Genomic DNA, 23,020 nt, shown 5'->3' on the forward strand with positions numbered 1-23,020 from the left:
CATTTCTTAAGCCACATCCATTCAGGTAGTGTGACACCAACGAGTGTTAAATTCAGACCTACTTTCCTCTTTATCCAGGTCAGGTCCGGACAGGTGTTCCCTGACTGATAACGGGCTGTGAGAATGTGAGGGCTCCATTTTTACTGATGTTTGGGGAGTCATTTGTGTTACCGACCATTATTAACACAAGTTGGCATGAAGGAGCTTAGTCTCTCTTCAGTAGAGCTACAGCACAATAAATCTGTTATTCACAGCTTTGATAAATTGGGATTTATTTTATTTTTCAAAATTGAGTCTACCGGTATGTCTAGTTTCCTTAGTGTGCTTATTGATAGCGAAACGACCCTTTTTTTAAAGAATGGGTAAACCTGGGAGTAAAAACCCTACAGTATCTTATTAATGTAACATGTGCAGGCATAACTTATAACATACTAGCTACTGCACAATTATTCTTAAGTAATTTGATAGAGGTATATTTTACCTGGACAAACACAAAGGTCGATCTGCGTGATATGAAGAAACAACTAATGTTGCTAGTTTCCTGGGAAGTTTAGTCCCAGAATTAAAAATCACACTGGCATGCAGGAAATTACATCTCTGTTCTTCAATCAAATCATGAGAGGTCTGAAAATCACATGACTCACTTCCAAACAGTCAGTTAATCCACTGTGTAAATATTGTAAAGCCTGTTCACACACATCATCCCGGAGCAAATACAGATGACGTACTTAAATTGGCAGAGGCAGCTTCTGCTTTCTAGCGTGCAGTGTTCTTTAAAATCAATACTGTTGTATTGTATTATTCAGTGTATTGTTCCTGGTGCTAGGCCCTCACATCACATTTGCCTGCTTATTGTGAAAATTAATGCAGCATGTAAGGCAAACATGACAAATGGCTACATATTGATTTTTGCATTTTTGATTTTCCTCTTGAGGCGTCATGCAGTTTTATGGTCGGGTGGGTTTGCAGAGGCTTTTCACAAGTCCCTGCATATAGAGTAAATGCACTCTAATATCTGCTCTCATGTTTTGTGTGCATGTGTGGGTAAGTCTGAGAGCGAGAGGGGCTTTAAAAGATAGATGAGTAATCATCTTAATATTGGTCAGTATCTAGTGGGCATGGTTTAAATGGTTGATGTGCTTCAGGGTCTTGCACTTGCCTTGCTGTTGCTGACACTGCACTGTCCAAAGCCTGCCTGATCTCTCCACTCAATCCGGTCTCACTGTGCTGAAGCTGCTGGAAGAAGCAGAGGAAGGGAGTTACTTAAAGTACAGGAACAAGCAGACAGAAGTCTTTGTCATGATAGTGCACCTGAAACTACCTCTTATTTCATGAAATAGCTACTTTTAAGATAAAGTGACCACTTCTGAAGCAAGGTAGTAGTAGAAAAGTGAGGATTAGATAGGATACATAAACCCACATCTTATCCTTAAAATAACTGCAAACAGAAAGTCGCAGCAGGTAAGGTTTATTGCCTTTATATGAATATGGTTTACCTGCAAAGTATGCAGAAAGATGTCAAAAACTGTTCAAGAGAGAAACCTGCCCTCCAGGTCAGGGTTCACCTCAGAACAGCCACTGGTCACTGAAATGTTAAATACAGCTGGAGGGCCTTGACAAGAAATAAGTGCCTTTGTGGTGCTCCATTATAGTTGATGATCTAGCTCAGTCGATTGTGTCACAAAATAAAAATTACAGATGCTTCTGTTATGAAAGTCAGGGCAACGTCAAAGCAAAATGTTGTTTGATATGACAGTGTGATCAAGTCACTGCTGACTTCAGGTTATATATTCTGATGGAAGCAGGTATTCATAAAGTATCTACAATTCAAAATGTTATCGCTATTCTTCTAAAGCATTCAATTGTTCTTATTTGTATCTACTCTTATTAACAGGAGGGTTTAGATCAGACCATAACATGATAATAATGGTGTTGATTGGAATTTGGCTCATTCATATTGTTCTGACCTATCCCCTCTGTCCCAGTTTTATTTTATAAATCAATTGAATGTACCTTCTTGGTTTCATAAGTGAAGCCATAACACCAGTACCTTAAACCTACATTATTTACAATGGTCTATAGAGGGTGACTGCACTGGCTGCAAAAAAGTTTGCAATTATACAAAACCCGATCTCAGTTCCTGGTTTCCTGGAGTGTAGGATCTCAATCGCTTATTCAAAAATCTTCCTCGATGCACTGTTATAAAGTCAAATTCAGATCACTAGACAATAAAGCAGTGTATGCATTTGGGTGTGGCTATGTGTGATCGACAATCTGCTACCAAAACAATTTATGAACCATGATAGGGGCATAAAGATGCTTATCCACACTTTTTGTGATGGCTTAAATACTGAAGTCTGGCTATGAAACTGCAGTCTACAAACCAATATGTGATCTCTGAGTGGCTACATCCACTTCTTCACACTCTATGATTTACGCTGAGCGCCACCAATACCTGACAAATTGAGGGGCATCATGAATACAATGCAAGTTACATAATTAGTTATTAGAAGTCCAGAATTACTTCAAGATTAAAAAAAAAATGTTGGGCTCAACAAACCCATGCAATGTGAAACCATAACAACACCACTGTCCAACCAGTTCTTAATCTGAAGGATTACAGTGGTTGGCAGAAGTTTAAAGAAAAAGCTCCCTTGTTCTTTATATTTAGCACTTAGATTCTTTGAAGCTTGAGTGTCGTTCTTGGTTCCTTCCAAAACAAATCAATGTCTTACACTGTCTAACTACAAAAGTATCTATTTGCCTTAATGAAGTTACAGAATAATGTTAGCGTTAATATTTTGACTAGAACTCCTCTGTGGATTGCAGTGTTCCTTCAGTCCTGTCATGTAAATACTGTGATGACAATGTTGACAATTAGTGCTGTTTTGTGACTCATCTGTTCTCTTCAACTACAATTGTTGAGTCACGGAATAATTGAATGAGATAGCATCTCGGTCGTGCCATTTTATCCTGAGAATCAGATGATTGCTTATTCCAGTGACTCAGCACACAGCACCATTACCTACAATTACAGCTTAACATAACTTTGTTTCAAACAGCATGAAATTACATTCACCTGCTTAAAGGGGCCATTACTGTCAGGATAGTATTCTCAGAAGATGATGAGACGGCTTGAGAGAAGTCTTTCTTTCAGGAGGCCAGAGAGAGTAAAACCGGGACTCCTGAGTGAGGAGATGAGAGAGAAAATTTGAGGTAAGTCTTGACATGTGGGACCAAAACTGTCACAATACACAATGATTTAATCCTACAGGGCAAATTAAAGATTGAATGTTGTTCTGATTTTTTTTTAAAGGAAATAAGAAACACAATGTTTTTTATTCAAATATAATTATTAGCCACTATGTTTTTGATTAACTCCTGTTTGGATGTTGCACATATTACACATGCCTCATTATATGCATTAAACTGAGTTGTGGTTTTCCCTTGAGGTCCTGCTACAACATGACTATGTCTGAAGTGGTGTGGTGGGAAATGTAATTATGCTAGAAGTCTGTTACCCCTCCAGCTCTGAACATCAGTCGTTGTTGTCATGGTTATTATGATGTGTTCTGCTATGTTCTTCCTTTGTAGCACTTTAGCAGAGGTGTTCTTTTGCGTTGCTAAGCCACCTTCACCTTGACTCTGGCAAACACACTCAAAGTCATAATCTTTTGTAAGAACATGTCACTTCAGGTATCTACAGATTTTATACAACAACAAAAAAACAATGTTATTCAAACACTTAAGTGTTAACTCATAATTCTGAGATGGATAGCGATATCCTTGGAATCAAACTTGATAAATGGCAAAAATGAGTCACTTCTGTTGTATTGTATATATTATAACAAACTAAAAGTAGTTAAGTGTAAATCCCCACTTGACTGTGCTGGCATTGAGATTAGACTTTATTTTGATGAAACTACCAGTGTTGGAGCATATCTAGCCATCTAGCCAACAAGTTTTTAGTTCCTTCAGCAAGTAGGAAATATCAAAATAAGGAATTCCCAACAAGTTCTACCTGCACTAGTTGAATGTCAATGACCTTGTTTGTTTTGAGGTCCATCAGAGTGTAGCTCCCATACTTGGCAGAATGTCCTGCAATTATAAGAGAGAGAAATCAGAAAAAAAAAAAAGATTGCCTTTGTATGCCTTAACAGACAATAATTATCATCTATTGTCATCAAAGTAAATGATCACCTGGTGAATCAGCACGCATGTCACCACCGAGTGTCTTTTATATATATTAATTTTTATTTATATTAGACTTTTTTGAGTGTAAAAGGATGCCATTCAAAAGGAGCATTGATAACCATACAAACTCAATTTGGGTTAACAAGTTAGTTACTCTTTAAGTCTAAGTTTTTCCCACTCTGTTGCTCATACTCATGGATAAAGCAGTAGCCAACGCAAGTGATGTGAAAAATACAAGAAAAAATGACTACTTCGATTTTCTGTGGCCACCCTGGGTTATTCGTAAATGTGTTTATAAACTGTCACAATAATCTCTTGTGTCTTTAAATATTGCACTTTGAATTAAAAACAACAACGGCACAGCTGTGATAATAATTGGTTACACCTTGCTTCATAAGGTTCATCAAGTCAAACAGCGACTTACAGCCTACAGACTTTTTTGAAGGAATACTCGTCAGAAATGTTTCAGTTTTAACAGATTTGTTACCAACTAAAAAAGCAATATGAATCAGTGTTATTAGAAACCATGTAACAGCTTGACAGTAACTAGCATTTAGCTTGTGAACTTTAGCAAAAATATTGTCCACAAAAACAACAATGTCATCTTGAAGGTTACCTTCAAGAGCGTCCGTTGAACCCAGGTGAGAAAATTGAACACACATTTTCGTCTCCAGTTAAATTCTTCGTTGAAAATGTTAAAGTACGTCTTTCAAGCTTGAACAAACCACTTTTCTCTGTCCGGTGCAGCAAACTTCAAATGCCAGCCTCACTGAACCATACTTTGAGTCCCCTGGGAATTCTTGGGCTGAATGATAGCCTACTATTACGAACTTCTTCCTGCCTATCTCAGGCCAACCCTGCAGTAGAATAAAAAGCTTGTGAGTTGTCAAGCCAGCCTCAATTATCAGTTGTCCTGAACCTTCATAACTTGTTTTAATTAAAACAAAAACTATACTTTCTGTAGGCCTGTCTATATGTAGTTGTAGGTGACAAAATAGTTTCAGGAGTGTAGATGTTTAACTTCAAGGTCAGACAGTTTAAGCAAGTCAACCTAGAGAAATTAGTATTTTTTTTATCATAATTAAACAAAATACAATTAATCAACAAGTGGGATTAAACAGCCTGAAGACGAAAATAACTTTTCCCTACAAATGGTAGAGCAAAATTTGATAATGGGCCACAAAACTATCCATGTAACCTTGAATACAGTCGGCTACAAATCAGTGAAATTCAAGTAAACTTAAGTGTCTTTTAACATATAAAGCAATTGGTTTCTGCCTTGTCTTTAATTTTAGAGACTCATTGTCATTGTCATAAACATAGAACAAACAGTAATATCACAATCATTTAATATTGTGGCATTCACTTCATTATTATCTCCACCTTCATGACAGCCAGTCACTCCGGTTTCATAAATACACAGCTCATCCTGAACAATGACGGAACCAATCTTCCCCTCCCTTTTCAGATCCACCCCCACCAAATTACCATTAACACCTCTCATAAACACAGCATCCAAAGCTTTTACATTTATTTTAGGCAGGTGGGTTGCAGTGGTTCAACAAAACAAGGTTTTTTTTTTCAGTTGTGGATACAAAAGGTGTGCAACTTCATTGTACCACTACATCGTTATCACCTCTGCTATCACTGCTACTTTGTATTTTACTGCAAACACAACAAATTCTGATATTTATAAGAACTAATTAAAAAATTAATCCGACCATATGCCATGTTTCATTCTGAATAAAACAAAAGTAAGCCACTCAGACAGCATCTTAACTGCTCCCTGGAATTCATGTTTCGTGTTTATGTATGTATTGGAGACACACACTAATGTTAACCATCAAACCAGATTTGTTGCCCTTAAGAGTTAAACATTCAAAAACCAGGCTAAAGATGGGGCAAAGCCTTGGTTTTGATATTTTATGTTCAGAGCTAGATGTTGCTTTGTTTTCCTGTGTTGTTATCCATATTCAGAGTCTGCAGGAATATGCGTGACCAAAGAAATCGGTTGCACTCTCAGCTTGTCACAACCTGTACCGTCAATCAGTGCTGAGCATGGCGTTCCTTATCAATACAAGCTAATGTTTCACTTCAGATCGTGACAGGTTGCAGAGTTTCTCTCTGGCTATATAAAAACCTACATTGCACACACAGTGTTAGACAACCAAATTACCCATCTTCTGAGAAGGAAAATATAATCTCTCTCTGTGTTTGTCTCATATATACCCACACAAACACACACTGAAACACATGGATGATTCGGGACTGCTGTTCTGCCAGCAACATCATCACTCTCCTTCCCACCCTTGTCTCCATGGAGACAAGCTTCCAGTGCTGGCTGGTTCCAGACCGTTGTGAATCAGCACCGACTGAAAAGGGAAGGGGAGGGGGGCGGGGGTCTCTTTGTGTTTAAACATGACTAAAAGAAGAACACTCTGAGCTCTTCTGTTATCTTTCGACACGGTGATGATTAAAGTGTCCGACCGTTCATGCGTGATTCAGGTGTGAAAACGAACCTGGAATATTCTAATAAAGAAAGACGTCCATTTGATATTTGTGTCGTCATCATTGTAGTCAACAGGATTCACGAGGCACAGGTGCCAGCATCTTTCTGAGAACATATTGAATATTTCCACTTCTTTAAAAAAAAAAACACTATACCATTCATTCATTCATTTATTCATCAGATACGACAGATCAGAATTTTGAATTTTTTGTGTTTTGTCGACAGTTCATTTTAGGCTTATTTAATGTTATTCAGACAAAAATTCGGACAACAGCCAATTATAGTTGGCTTTAATGGCATCGTTGATCTTTTGTAAAGCACTGCATTGCTTTATCAATATATACAGTATATGCAGTATCTGTGCATATTGCCTATTTGAATATGAAACTAAATGAGCTCGATGCAATTTTATAATCTCAGAGTTTTTTAGCCATTCTTTTGACATTAATCTAGGAATAACAGTGGCGGACTGAATGGTCCATAGGTTATTTTGTAATCTCTATTCAGGGGTCTGGATTTTAGTGCAGGAAGTGATCTGGTTTCCTGTGTAAAGTATGTTTGTCTGAGAAGTATTGACCAATCATGTCTCAGCAGGCTTTGGTGTATGCAGGAAAAACAGTCGGTATAGAGATATGCGTAAGTGGAGTAGCTAATATGGATATATGCACTGATGTTGGTTTCATTGCAGGTAAATATTTTTAATATTTGATGTAAGTTTAATTATTTGCTTGTGTTTATGTTTTGTTGAATGTCTGGGTGAGTGTTTTTGAACCTCTGTGCAAACTGTGAGGCTAAATTGATATCATCAATCCTCATTCTGAGAAGCTAAGCTACAGTATGTTGAAAATATCGATATGGTATATATTCTACATTCCCATTGAGAAAAAACAACATGTAGACCTGCAGACTGCTGAAGTGGCTGACAAGCTCAGAGGCTGAAATGACTGGTATACGACGGTGAGCCCATGCATTGGAAACAGGATGCCCAATTAGCACGACCTAGAAGGACTGATCCTGCATGAAAACAGGTAAGGGTAAGGCCATGACAAATGAGATCAGAGGAGATAGAGGTCTGCTGTAAAGGCCTCTCTCATGGTTGTTGAGTCATGGAAACGCCTTTCTGCTGCGTGTTGTGTCAGAGGCGCAGAAAGACAGCCAGAATCAGCCCCAAGCCTGCATGATGGATGCACTAACAGCTGGGCACTTCCACAGTCAGGACAATGTCGTAACTGTTTAGTGAAGTTGGTTTTAGACCGGATGTAATGGATCTGCTGGAACGTGTGTATGTACGTGAGTGAACTCTCCAACGGAAGAGAAAGCTTTCATCGGCTTAACACTTTCACCTTAACTAGAAGTCTGAATGGACAGTCTGTGCTCATCACATTTATGGACACACACTCAGTCAAGAGGCATAAAAATAAACGCAGCGTCGCACGAAGCATGCGTTCATGCCATACCGTGTGTGTGTACAATTACAGAGGAAGTGAACCTTCATTAAAGGTTAGAGGGCACAGAGATTCCTGATAGTGTACAGAGTGCTATATAGGGGAAAGGAAAGAGGGAGGTATGGTTAATGGAGGCAACGAAGGTTGCTATACACCCTTGTCAACTTCTCTGAAAATGTATGTTGAGTGTGTATGTGTTTAGACTGCAAGAGAGAAAGTGAAGGAAACAGTGAAAACACAGAGTAAAGGTAATCATTTTTCAGGTGAACTGAATTTTAAGTAAAGTGATTTTTAAATCTAACAACAATGGTGGCTTTTTTTTTAGGGCTTCACTTCAAATATGTCTCATTGTGTGGTTACTTCAAGACAAAAAGAGATGTGGCAATAACAGCTTTGACATACCATCAAAATGCTGTTTGAGAGGAAGGATAACTACTCCCAAAGCATTCATAAACTGCAGACACAAGGTCGGTGAAAGTTGACGGCCAGAGTGATGGCTGCTTACCTCACCTCACACCTGACATGGAGGGTTGCAGGCAAGAGGGCTTTATTTTTGGAGCTGTGTTGTCGGGTATATGACTGTTTTCCAGATGAGCACTTTGCGGGATTGTGGTTTTCTGATAATTGGGCTCAGGCAGGCCCAGGCACAGATCTAATGAGAGGTGTCAACAAACAAAAAGTAAGGACAGAAAAACAAGTTGCCCGTCAACAAGCTACCCTCATTGCTCAAAAGATGAAAAACAGGTTGAACAAACACACAAAGCCCACAGTGAACCCGTACAAGCGCTAATGATTAAAGGCGATTGCTATCCTTTTGACGTTACCAAAGCAAGCATGGACTTAACAGACCACAAATGGCATAAAAGGAGCCGGCACACAATAGAAGTGAAATGCCAAACCTCTGAGTTTGCCTGAAGGCAGGTGCATTTTTGTGGCCCATTAACTACGAGGTCCCTCTGAAAATGACTAACATCAACGGCTTCTGCCGCACGCTCACTATCCTGGGAATGAGACGCAAACATTAGCCTGAGTGGTGCACAGTGCACATACAAGAAGTTACATGTAGGCAGACACACATGCTTGCGAACACACAATATCCTGTGAGCATGCGAGACACAAACAGACTATTGTTGTTGGAAGGAATCAAGCAAACAAATGATGTCATTATCTCAAAGCACACTAGCTTGAAATATTATTACCATAACAGTGGGAGGCATTTGGCATTCTTTCCTTTCATAGCTATGCGCTCACATGTGAGGACGAAAAATAGATAGCATTGTTCTGCATAGTTCTCATGGCAGCTGATATTTGTCAGACATGCACTGTCACTGTGAGAAAATCATTAAGATGTTTTGGTATTTTTTTTGGTCCTTCCACTGAAAGCGCGTTCGGAATACCTTGGCATGTTTCTACAGAAGGCAATCCCCGAGGGCACTCCCTTGTGCTTCTAACGTTTGTGGGTTTTTTTAGAATTAGTGTACAGGAGGCATACAAATGATCATGCAGAAACATGATGAGAGCAGGAGGAAGGCTGTGATATGGGGTCCCCATGGCAACCACACAAAAACGGCATGCACTCACCATGGCAACAGAGCTGGTGAGGGAATAAAGCAGAGACGGGGTTAGAGCTGGTGCTGGCCTCTGGCTGTTTGAAGTGATACATGCGAGCCAGCAGCTCGGCATCAGCAAGTAGTTCACTCACACTGAAACATATTACTAATGTGAATATTTACAGATGCTGACATGAGAAGAGGACAGCTAAAATCGTGGAAATTAATCTGAATAGATGGTGGACCTTACACCTGAAAAATCATTAATCACTTCTTTAATTTTAACAATGCATCAAATATGTTTGTGTTATGTAAAAAGCAGTCACTTGTAGGGACAAAAAAAAAAGAGAGAACAAGCTCTTTGTTGCATATTAGCATCTTTTAGCTTCTTGTTTAGCTTTTGTCTTTACTGTTTTGGTACACTCTCAAAGCTGTCAGACCTGCCAAGCACCAAACTTTGGATAGACAAAATTAGCAACTAGCTGGCAAACACAGTGAAGCAGCGACAGAGCCAGCAAGAGAGCTAAAAGGAGAGGGAATATGTGACTTATATGAGCCATAGTACCAGAAATATGATTCAAAATAATTTACAATTTTGCTCCATCTAAACTGGATATTTAGAAAAATTATTGGCTAACGAGTTTTGTTTTTTTCATGCTTCCTTAAGGAAAAGTGGGAATACTATACCTTATATTACATTTTGTAAAGCTGTCTGAAGTGGCCTGAACTTTGTGTGCACACACCAATTAAAAGCATTTATTATCCCTTTCTATTACCACTTATCATTTCCACATTCACTACTAACATTCAAGTATCTGGAAGATGTTATATTAATGTGTATGATTTCTTAAACTTAAAGTAGCTTAGAGTAACTTAAATTTCAAAAGTAACACAACAGAGTGGCAACATATAAATCGTGAGCTGAAGTTTTTATGGACTCAAAAAGAAGATCTCCATCCAAAGTCACAATGTAAGGAAATGTACTACATTGGCATGCAAAATAGGCTTCAAGCAGCCTGCATCAAAGCTTAAATTGTTTATTTTTGTTTAAATGCCCAACCTCTGACACGGCAAAGAGCTAATTATTGTTAAACATTTTTGGGGTGGCCATTGGAAAGATCGTTCCGATTTTAGACGTGGAAAGGGAAATATCTATCCACTGCTTCAACCTGCGCGTGCCAAAGCAAGTTGTTTCCCCGTTTAAAGTCATACAGTTTCGCTTTATATTCAGCCTTTTTATATGTGGTACTAATCTCCTCATAGCATAGGTTCCCAAAATGTTCACCAATCCTTTATGTTTCAACTCTTTATTCTCCTAGTCCCATCCAAGCTGTGACTTAATCTTAACCCTTATCCAGAAGGGAATCAGCCATAAATAAAGACATTGAGGTGACAGATGTGCAGAAGCACAAAAGCGCACAAAGACATCCTTCTGTTTATATACAATATATGTCATGATATACAGTACAGTAGGCCTTGGTTAATAGAGCCACAGATGGCTTACCTGAAATGACAAATAGCCCAACGCACTAACTGATGCTTCAAGGCTACAGTCGGCTGTACTGTAAACGATAATGGCTTCTCTACAAGACAAGGAATAACCCCCCCCCCAAACAGAACATACATCAACGATATGTTATTGTAGCTGAGGCTCCTGCTTAAACACAACCACAAATACACACAGGAATTTAAATATCCAAGCAATGTTTTCTCAACTTCATCAACTATGAACCCACCCAGATACATAATATAGCCTAGTTTTATCATAAAAATGACTTAAATGCCCTCCCAAAGCTACAAAAATCGTAACCCCGTGCAAATGAGGCGTGATTAATGCTGCACGTTAAATGGGCATTTCACAAAAGAATCTCCCTAATGAGGTTGGTTGTCTGTGAAGGTTTTTGCTTTAATCAGTGTCTTTAATTAAACACCGAAACACAAAGAGGCACACAGATATTAATCATTTTGGTTTAAGCTGCTTTTCAATTCGGCAGCTATTAAAAGTTGCACCGCTTGACTGATTCGTCGTCAGCTGAGGGGAGGATGGAACTGTGTCAGTGGGAACCCAGGAGACCTTTTAGTAAAAAAGCATGTTTCCTGAGTGTCTGTGGGAGTTCAGAGGAGATCTCAAATGCAACATATGCCAGATGAAAAACTATAGGCTGCTCAAAGTGTCATTTTTGCCAGGCCTTTTTTGTGTGTCATGAAATTGTTGGCAAACGGTGTGCTTTTGAAATTCTTTGACGTGAAGATGTGCACAATTTCTCTACATTGATATTCAGCCACCCTGGAGCGAGACTGTCTGCTGGAGCTGTCTGCTGAGTGGAATAATCAGAGCTGGTGGGTGTGGCAGGGGGCTGACTGGAAATAACAACACAACAGACCCGACCCGATGTCTCCATCTAGTGAGCAAAGGAAACTTAACATTAACAGGCGCTTCTCGTCAATAACAGAGCAAACACGTTGTTTCAAACATACTCCTCAAAGCTGTTAAAGAGAGTTTCTTATTCTTTCAGAATAATTCAGAATTTGTAAATGACCTGTGCATTTTTAATTTGAAGAGAATTCTGGAAGTACAGGTGAGTGTTTCCTTAAAACCCTGTAAGAAATATCAATATATTTATTTCTTAGCTTAGCTTAGCATTTTGCAGGCATTGTCTCTCTTATGAAGCCGAGTTTAAAAATGAAAGATAAATATAAAGTTTTGCAGTATGTTTTTATTGTATTAATAATGCACTAATATATATTTTACTGAGTTTTTTTTGTTGTTGCTGTGGATATTGTTTGAAGGCGTTAAAAACCTATACAAGAAGCTTCTTAGACGACGATAGAACAGGCATTGAGAAAAAGCAGACTAAGGACTAAGATAAGCAAACGCCTCCTGTTTCATATGCAGTGGTTTCTGTCTGACAGATCCTGGAGACAAGAGACCACTCAGGAGGAAGTGAAATGAAATATTCTTACAACAGAGGCAGCTGCTTGAAAGTTTAGGGGAAAATACTGGAAGATGTTGTATCCCAAAGACAGGCGGTATTAAACTATATATTTTAAGTGGGGAAAGCTTAAAATCAAGCTGCTGATTTGTTAGTAGTTATCTCAAGCTGGGAAAGTCCCAATTTTATAGGCTTAAGGGTCTTTTTTCTAAGCTCAAAAGCCAAATTGTAAATGTCTAATACTTTAAGAGGCACTTAAGGATGAACTATCTTACATTTTACCAGAGAATTAAAAAACCTGAAATGATAAATTTGACCAATTAAATACTCTGGCACTGATTATAGCCATTGTTTAACTGATGTGAGTTGTCAAAATATCTATTCCATTGTTTATATTATTCAAATGAGCCCAATGGATTTTATAAGCTACACTGTAACCATATTTGTTTTGCATAATTTGCATAGGGATGTGATTGATTGAAAAGTTACACCTGATCCACATAATCCTGTCCTTTCTTGGTACAAGAGTGCCACCATGTGTTGAGAAGTCTCACGTCAACAGCACATTTGTAATGCCAAGCTGCTATCATTACCTTTTTAATCTATAGTGAAAGCATCTGATAAAAATACATGAACCATTTCATTAAGTTAGTTTAATTGGAAATGTATATTTTTCTTTACTTTTTAAACACATTAAGAGCATAATCTCTCATCAGGGAGCTTATACATACAGTATAATACATTTTGTTCATAGGAGTGGGGGGGATGGTATTATCAGATTGAAGCGACTTGGAAAACTTCTTCAATGGTATTACAATGGAAAAGTAAACTCTTCATTTATCCAGACAAAACTCCACTTTTGTATTGATTTTTTTTAATTTAACCAGGTAATTAAACCATTGCGATGCAGATCTCTTTCACAAGAGTGACCTGGCCAAGAGGGCAGCAGCAGCAGCAGCACACGTCATAATAAACATTACACGATTAAGAAACATACAGGATATCTCCCTGAATTTGTCTGGATTGCTTTAGTATGGGCCATAAATCATTCAACAATTTCTGTTCTCTTTAGTTTGCTAAAATTCCAGTTGCAAAAATACATGATGCTTGAGAATATTTCCGTCATAATGAACATCTCCTGTGCAACAACACATTGAGCCAGCAAGTTGATTTATTCTTCCACTGATCAAATAGGTTTCCTTACAGTTCATGTGGAAAACCATCCATGCAAAAACTGCCCCATTACACCAATATACTATTTATGCACTCTAAAAAATACATACACACAAATGACAGACTCATTTCAGTGGTCATATGTTATCGATATTATAATGCACAAAATATAAAACTAGCATCTGTCTTTGACATCAATACATAGTGGCTGCAATTTTACGTCTTTTGCACAAAATGTTTGCACAATTTAAACACACAAAGTCGGCACTATGCAGTGCATAGTCTCAATATATTTCTTCTCCCGTCATGATATTGCATAATAAATATCTCCGGTCTTTTTACTTTCTTTTTTTTTTTTTTTTAAGACTTGCTATGATTCAGCCACAGCTGCTGGCAGAGAAAAGACTCTGAATAAATAAAACCTCGAGGAGTGTGTGCATAAGCAGCATGTGAGAGCCTAAAACGATGGAGCAGTCGAGGGGTTGTAAAACATCACCTCCTTGAAAAGAGCCACCGCGGCTCTGTGTATATGCGTCTGCAAATATGGTTGCGTCTTTAAATGAAGTTGCCTCGCAGACCCTGAGGTAGACCTTCAAACCCATGTCCTGCTGGACAGAACCGTCTGTCACCAACAGCAACTTTACAGAGAGGCCAAACCAGTCAGCTCTGGCTTCTACATTAGCGGCCATCAGAGCTGAAAACTTTTTTTTTTTTAAAACATCTCATGCAGGAAAGGGTTGCCCCCCTGTTAATCCCCTATACCAACACCCAATTAATAACAACTGAGACAAAAGTCATGGTTAAGTAGGTTGTTAATTCGCTTCTTTAAATGTGCATTCTAAAGTGGCAGTCATGACCACTTGCACCTCTTTATTGTCTCATTAATAACTGTTACAATGTGCTGCACTCCTGTTTTCTATTCTTTTCTCTTGAGTACTCAACAAGAAAACGTATTCGATCAGAACCGTCCAAACTCGATGACGACTCCATTCTGAGATTTAAAATGACAGATGACATAATGTGTTCTGATCCATGGTTTCAAAAGATGTGTGCATTCTTTACTACATACAAGTCATACTTATAATCTCGAACCATCTAACAGAGCACAGCCGTTATTTTGGAAATAGAGTGGCAGTACAAAAAAAAAAAGTGGGGGGGGGGGTTGATAAAATTTGAGTTCCCAACCCAATGAGTTGCATTGAATGGCTGCAGTTGATTTGTATATTTCAGTATCAGTTTGAAGAAATAACCCACTTTATATTTCAGAAAAGCTCTGACCTGTCTGGTTTCTGTGTTATTCACTCCTCGAGTGAGCAGCCTCACTCATCTGCCTTGAGCTGTGACACCTGTTTCACACGACGATGCCCAGCCGAGGGCTATGACGCAAATGTCTTCCATTTTGTGCTTCACACTCCTCCATTAATAGACCTGCTATTGCGCTTGGATCAGGTAGGATCAGCCCAGCACACTGCTTCAGGGAGCTGTGACAGCGCCTTCAGATTATCTTTACAAATATTGTTTGTCCTTCTCTCCGTCATTCACCAGCTTTCTTTTTTGTCTCCGTTTTGCTTCTTTTTCGTTCTTTTTTTTTTTGGCTCCTCTGCTTCTGTCGCTCTTCCTGCTTTCCTTCTCTCTCCCCTTTCGACTCTGCTTCACTCACTGAGCTCTCCTACTCAGTGTTGCAAGAGGAAGTTGGTTGCCATGTTGATATCGTTATTTGAAGCTCTGAGGGCCTCCAGGGCATCGATCCTGGAAAAGCCCATTTCCACCAACAGTGCAACCTGTGGGATGAAGAGGGCATCAGCTAAGACAGAATCTCTTGGGAATATTACACAAGACTGTCCTGAATAAATTAAGGCATGGGTGGGAAAGAAAATCAAGATCTGGCAAAACAAGAGTTAGATTATCAGTCCAACAAAGCAACACAATAAATGTGAAAGTTCTCTTTTATGTGTCTGATGTTATAAAGTCCTCACCATGTTGTGAACTGGAACGATACTTTGATCTTGATGCTGGTGTACATGTGGAACGTACTCAACATGGTTGTGAACTGTGTTTGCTTGAACTGTCTGATGAATGGGCCCAGTTAACAGGCTCCACCCTGCAGCTGTCATCGCTGCAGATGATAGACGACCAGCTGACATCATAAAATTCCTTGTCTGGTTGCTCTTAAAAGTCGTTCTTCACTTCACAGAGTCGAGAAGAAATCATACCACTTAACGGAAAATGATCCATGACAACCTAGAAAGTCTGCATACGAAGATCCTAGAAATGATAGTCTATCATTTAGATCACTGTGTGGACGTGTGTGTCTGCCTATTAAACTTCAGTCAGCTGTGTATGATTTGGAAATAAATATTTTTTACTTTTAGATATTTTTCATGTAATTTGCAAAACAGGTACTGAAGCAAATGGACTAAAAATGTAACCCTTGTCAACACAATCCCAATTCAGGTAGAAAAACTGCAGAACCTTGTTACCGTTGCAGCTTTTGAAGATTCCACGTCATCCAGAACGCAGAATACAAGAATATCCATAATTTACAAAAGTCAACCAAAACAACATTATTACAAAGGACAAATGAAGCATAGACAGAAACGAACGGGGGGAACACCCACCTGTTCCTCTGCGACAGGAGAGTTATCGAGTAGAGGTGGCTGTGTCTCAGGATGTGTCTCAGGAAGTGTCTCGGCCTGGGGATGGGGCTGCATTGGGGGTCGGTTCTGTCCTCTGTGTCTTAGCGAGGGAAACAACCTGGTCCACTGTAGCAATCCAGGCTACACACACACACACACACACACACACACACACACACACACACACACACACACACACACACACACACACACACACACACACACACACACACACACACACACACACACACACACACACACACACACACACACACACACACACACACACACACACACACACACACACACACACACACACACACACACACACACACACACACACACACACACACACACACACACACACACACACACACACACACACACACACACACACACACACACACACACACACACAGCAGGAACAAGAACATGGTCTATATGTAAAGCTTGTGCAAATAGTACAATCACAGTTTCTGACATCTAACATTTAAAGAAAGTTCTGACATTGTGTTTGCCTGTCACCACCCCCTCCCACTTGCTTGTGGTGAATTTTCCTGAATATTTCCTGCTGCATTCTCTCTACAGCTCACCCCGACTTCACACGTTAAACTACTAGGGGGTCTGACAGGTATAATTCTGGGTAAAGTAAGAGTTAAAAAAATTTGTCTTTCTGCATTCACACATGCAAGCTCACCCTGGAAATGTTAAGAAGTTTTCTGGAGTTTTGTGCAAGTGTGAAAGCATCATATATGTTTTAGTGTTTGCATCTACCTGTTGCTCTTGCTGTTGTCTGGTGTTCCTCCTGGCTTCGTTGTATTGGGCCAGCAGCAGCTGTTGGTCAAGCAAGTCCATCCTTTGTTGCCTCTGGATGTCCAAGGTGGCACCCATCCCAAGGGGAGTCTCATTGCTTGGTTCAGAGCCTAATGACCACAGAAGTTAATTAAACATTTAGTTGGAAGACAAATAATGTAATGTTGTGTAAATGGTCAGTCCATCAATAGGCAAAGTTCACCACAGGGGGACAAAGAAAAGTTCTCTTTTGTACAATCAAGACCATACAAACATTACATGAATCCAGCATTAATAAATGTTCAGAACATCAGAGATTGAAAAGGCAGAAATAGATTAAGTAGGATATTTAATGTAAAAAATAATTTCAGAAAACTATTTACATGCAATAATAATAATTAACTTTTTGTAAATGCCTTCATGCTACTAATCAATGATGTTGTTGTTGTTGATAATGAATCCTCTCCTTGGATTTAATTTCTACAATTCTATAATTCAGTTAGACACTTTTAGTGTCACAACAAGGACAACACAAGCAAGGATGTAGAGAGGAGGAAACAACGTCAGAAAGTGCAAACAAACAGCTTCAAGACAGATCGGACACACAGGTGCTGACAGAGTGCACAGAGGAAAAGCACAACATCGACAGCTGTTCTTGAGAGTTCTTATCATCATCAAAACCATCCTAGATATGGTCCTCATCATTATCAAACAAAATCAATCAATATCATTAAGTGCATGTGTGTTCATAAAAGAGCTGGGCCTTTTTCTTAAAAGTGCAAAGAGACTCTGCAGATCAAATTGAGTTTGGTAATTCATTCTAACACCGGGGGGGGGATACAGAGGAGAGAGTCTAGCCCTAGCTCTGGAAATGGTTTGGTGGAAAAAGGGCTTTAGAGACTTCAGAGGCCATACTGTGAAGGTTGTATCAGACGCCTTTCATTGGCAGAGCGTAGTGGGCAGGAGCCAGTGTAGACCGAGACGATAGAGTTTAGGTAAGATTTTGTCGCTGTTTCGTAAGCGAGCAGCAAATTTCATGCTTTTTGTTCTGAATGAGTTTTCCATGGGATTAAGAATTAAAAATATGAATTATAATTTGGCAACACATAAGTCATTAGTTTTATCGCAGCCTTAGTAATCAATTAGACAGAGAGAGACAATTGTTACATCTCAGTCCCTGCAATTCATGTATGTAATGCAAGGACTCACTTGAGAAGAGTGGCTCCAAACAACACCGTCCAATACGAGACACCCAGACAGGTACAAAGAGGAGCTTCTGTAAGCTGAGGAAATTGGAGTGGTACAGTCCCCCAGAGAGCTAGAAAAAAAAAGAATATAATCCAAAATATAAAAAGAAGCAAAGAGGTCACAAGCCGCAGCTGGAAAAGCAACATCACAGTGTATGAAATGACTTGGGTTGCCTCAACAAACACTTACATTGATTAGATCCTTTTAGATTTGGTTCTCTGGCCAACACATGAGCTAAATGCCTAGCTACCTCTACACCTACTAGTTACAAAGTATATGACAAGTAGAATTTGGTCACTCACCAGTCCACTGAGAGCAAGAAGCCATGTGAAAGAGCTGGAGGTCAATAGCTGTGTCAAAGAAGTCAGAAACAATGACAATAAGACTAACAGCAATGCACGTTTCTCTAGGAATTCAAGGTTAAAGGGATGGCAAAAGTAGACATCTCAAAGCACAAGGGATTACCTGCAAGCCTACTACGTAGACCAGAGACTTATTGGTGATGTCGATGTGGCCCAGGACCTGAGTAACTGGCATCCTAGGGATCGACAGGTAGAAAGGCACAAACAGAGAAAAGACTGGAGCGAGCCTGTGAGAGCAGAAAAGAAAAAAATCAAGAGGATTCAGATTACTGGAATTGATAAAGAACATTTTTAATTTAAACCTTAATATTAAAATATTTTGCCAGGGATGCAAAAAAGGGATGACTTGTATACTGCTGTCACAGTCCACCACCATCCAAATACTGTTTACCCAAATATAATGCATGAGGAGGATTAAGAAATGTGACAACTTAATGCTGCCCACAGCTTACATGGTGATATGTGAAAGTGAAAAATGATGATTTTCCACTAATGACACATGGTTTGAAAAAGACCATTGTACATTATACACCTCACTTTACAACATTAAATCTGTATTGTAATTGTAAGTCTCTAAGTGGCCGTAACAATGACAAACTTTTTTATTTTCATAGATGTTGCATCAATGAGGCTGAGTGTGTACTGAGGCAACAACTCAACAATAACATTAAGCTACTCACAGTCCTGCAGGCAGTTCCTCCACCTCATACTCAAAAAGAAACTGGAAAGCGTGGGCAAGCAGGAAGTCCATCAGCGCAGAGATCAACCAAGTTCCCAACAGAAAGGACTGCAATTATAGAAAGTGAGACAATTTTTTTTTTTAACTCTGCCATCACACATGTCACTAGATTTAACACAGAGTCAACTTGAAGTCAGTTACATATGAGGAAGTTGTGTTCCCAAAAAACAGGAAGTGGACAAAACATGTCTGAGGTCGACCCTATGTAAAATGACAATAAATCATATTGGATACATTCTAGATTTGTAACATCAAGTAAATTAATTTTCCATTATGTATATTCATCTCTTGGGGTTTTCTTTTGTAACTTACAGCAAACTTCCTCGTGCCGAATCTCCTCTCAAAGATTCTGAAGTTGTATATGAGCAGGCTGCTACAGAAGGCATCCTTCACATCTAGACAGACCAGCCTGCCTAACAACAGCCTCCACACCTACATGAGAGAGAGAGAGAAAAGTTAGACATACACACATACAACATTATGACTATTTCTAATTATGTCTTCGCGGAGAACGGTAGTGTACAAAACCTGAATGCTACGCCTTATTCCACAAATCAGCCCAACAATAGTCAAAACTGCTTTACAACACAATATGAAGTCCTGAAAATGTGAACTGAAACGACTCGGATGTAAAAACATGACCAGAGTATGGATCTTAAGACCGGGGACAACCAAGACACTGCTGATGTAGTAAACAATACATTGCAACAACGTGCCCTGATATAATACCATTACATGGCTACAGGCTTATTTTGCCAGAAAAACATGAGATGTGGTTGAAAACTTTGATAGAACCCAGAAGCCGCTCTGCCCTACTAAGGCAAAAGGCAGTAACTTCAATTTTTACAAAAATGAGTTTTTGTCATTTTTGGAACATTACAGATGTGCTTTATCATGCGGACAAATATCTTGAGTCAATTGTGTTGTTGTTGTTGTTTTTTTTTTTGAGAAAACAGTAGGTTGTATTTGCCTTAACTTCCAAAAGCTTTCGAGAAACCAAGGCAGAGTCCAGTAACTTCACTCATCAGGGTCTTTGCCTTAGAACTGCAGCATTCAGGAACGCTCAAACTGAGTTAAGGTCTTCTGCCTTTGTTTTACTGCGGATCAAAGTGAAGTTACTGTTTCACTGCAGTGGAGTTAAAGGTGTTACGCCTTTGTTTTAATATCTGTCATCAAGCACTTAATTGTGCCATGACCACTAGATTTCCTGTATATGTTATCATTATTATCATTATTAGGTCTTTTACCCGCTTTTTGTAACATAACAATGAGTAAGGTCTTTTGACCTGCTCTTTTGTAATGTTAACAGACAAAGAGTAAGGTCTTTTTACCTGCTTTTTGTAAAGTGTCTTGAGATAACACTTGTTATGAGTTGACGCTATACAAATAAAATTGAAAATTGAAATTGAATTATTATCATATACTGATTTAATAAAGTGATCAGCAACCAAGGGAGCTAACAAATGGAAGTTAATGCCTTTTGCCTTGAGGCATGACGCCTTATTATTGTACAGGCAATGCAACGGCAGAGTACCTTAACTTCCAAATAAAGGGTCAAAGGTCATGTTTGAGCTAAAGATTATTTTATGTACATTAATAACCTGATTAAAAAGACAAAAGAATTGCCACATTTCCAATATTCTGCCTGCAACTCATTTGGCTGGACAACAAAAGACTTAAAAGTCATTTATCTCAGATCTACACTCTGGCTGAGTTAAGGTCTTTTGCCTTTGTAGGGCAGTACTGTCAAAGAGTACAACTGTAATACAAATCAGCAGCAGATAGAGCTTATTTTCATGTAATAATGGACCAGTTCTAAGCATGTTTTGACATCACACACCTGGTGCTGCTTTATGACATCCTGCAGGTTGTATTCAAACAGTTCCTGGTACTGTGGCAGCAGGGTCAGCATGACAGTCAGCCCATTGAGAACCAGCAGGAGGCCTTTCGACAGGGGAGCCTTGTCTGTGCAGAACACAACAAACATCACGACCACAGAGTGACACTGTTACATTGTTTTTTTGTTTTCTTTTTACATTGCAGCTTTGCCCCCATGTTGACCAACAGTGTACTTGACGACAGAGCCTTTAAAGTGTAAACAGAGAGGTTACAGATACATAAACAGGAGATTCAGAAAATACCTTTCATGAGCTTTAATAGCACATAGGCTAAGTCTCCGAACACAGGTGCAAATGAAAATGTAGTCTATCTATCAACTAAAAATGGCTGTAAATGAGAGATAGTGCCTCGAGTAAATGAATGACAGTGAAATGCTAATAAGTAGATAAGCTAGCTGTATCCGTGGACACTAACAGGTAACATTAGGGATCGTTTGTCGGTGTGTCCAGGATACTTACACAGGCCCCGGGACCCGGTGGTGGTAAACATAGCCTGTAGAGGGGTTCTCAAATACCGCCGGAATCCGTTTAGCCCAAAACAACACGAAACTAACACCGCTAAAACACCGAAATAAAGTTAGAGAGAGGATCCATGCTGTGACTGTGAAGAGTGAACGACAGTGGGAAGGGAAACTGCTACGGTAGCCTGAGAAGTCCAAAAATAAAGTCCTTTCGCAGTCCGCTGAGAAAAAAAAAGCAATTAAATAACTGGCCTGCAGAGGGCGCTGTTGCTCTGCGTTGGAAGGCCAGACGAGGTCTTCGATCGCCGACAAAATACCACGTAATGTCAAATATCGACTACTTCTTCTCGCTGATGTTGTGGGAAGGGATATTGATGATGTGGTAAAGATGATTTACATTTCCCACTCGTTTTAAAAGAGTTTGTCTAATTTATACGCTAAAGTTTGAAAATTAAACTAAGGCAGCGCCTCGTAAAAAGAAAGGAAGGAAGCAAAAAATAAATAAAATATGGATATAAAATTATTTTGATTTAAAATGCAAAAATGGTACCGCAGATATTATAATTATTCTTATTATGATTAATAATAACTTTATGAATTCGAATTAATGCAGGAATAATATGAAGAAAAAAACATTAATGTGCATATGAAGCCAAAAAAAAATAAAACATAGGCTACATAAAATATCCAACAAACAATACAAAAACATTAACGAAATGGAATAAGAGGAAGTCCTTAAAAAAGGTAGATACATTAAAATAAAACCAATCATTTTCAAAGGAGCACATTGTTGTTATAATTAATGATCCATTAGAGAACTGTAAAAATGTTTTCTGATGGATCATGGTCCCTGAACGGCACACTGTAGCGCATCCACAAGCAACCGGGTCATCTTAATCCACAGACATGTTCTACCTATTGATGACTTGGAGATCCTTTTCCCCAGATTTGAACAAACTCAGCACCACTTTAGCTGGAATGACTGCCTTGCTCTAGGATATTCCAGCAGGTGAAGGGCAGTCTCTTCACCCATGATGCCACCCTGTTGTTCTCTCATGCACTTTTACAGAGTGTATTCCA

General features: G+C 39.1%; 1 protein-coding gene across 1 annotated transcript; it reads right to left on the reverse strand.

Annotated features, from left to right (window-relative positions):
• Positions 1-13,483: 13,483 nt before the first annotated feature.
• Positions 13,484-22,128, reverse strand: ubac2 (UBA domain containing 2). The gene is made up of 10 exons (XM_020639213.3): positions 21,939-22,128; positions 21,422-21,546; positions 19,894-20,013; positions 19,523-19,629; positions 18,946-19,069; positions 18,783-18,830; positions 18,442-18,550; positions 17,215-17,363; positions 16,423-16,581; positions 13,484-15,585 (listed from the first exon to the last, which is right to left on the reverse strand). The coding sequence occupies exons 1-10, from the start codon at positions 21,967-21,969 to the stop codon at positions 15,478-15,480; spliced, it is 1,080 nt and encodes a 359-aa protein (XP_020494869.1). The 5' UTR covers positions 21,970-22,128; the 3' UTR covers positions 13,484-15,477.
• Between the last annotated feature and the right edge of the window lie 892 nt (positions 22,129-23,020).

The sequence above is a fragment of the Labrus bergylta genome, chromosome 10, assembly GCF_963930695.1.
Source record: "Labrus bergylta chromosome 10, fLabBer1.1, whole genome shotgun sequence".
In the NCBI taxonomy this organism is placed as follows: Eukaryota; Metazoa; Chordata; class Actinopteri; order Labriformes; family Labridae; genus Labrus; species Labrus bergylta.

Bases quoted from the DNA above. Each gene is read 5' to 3' on its own strand.
- ubac2 (XM_020639213.3), bottom strand. From the start codon at position 21,969: ATGTTTACCACCACCGGGTCCCGGGGCCTGT. The intron at 18,831-18,945 runs GTAATCCCTTGT...TCTTTGACACAG, and splicing joins TCTACGTAGTAGGCTTGCAG to CTATTGACCTCCAGCTCTTT. The intron at 16,582-17,214 runs GTAGATGCAAAC...GTGTGTGTGTAG, and splicing joins GACAACAGCAAGAGCAACAG to CCTGGATTGCTACAGTGGAC.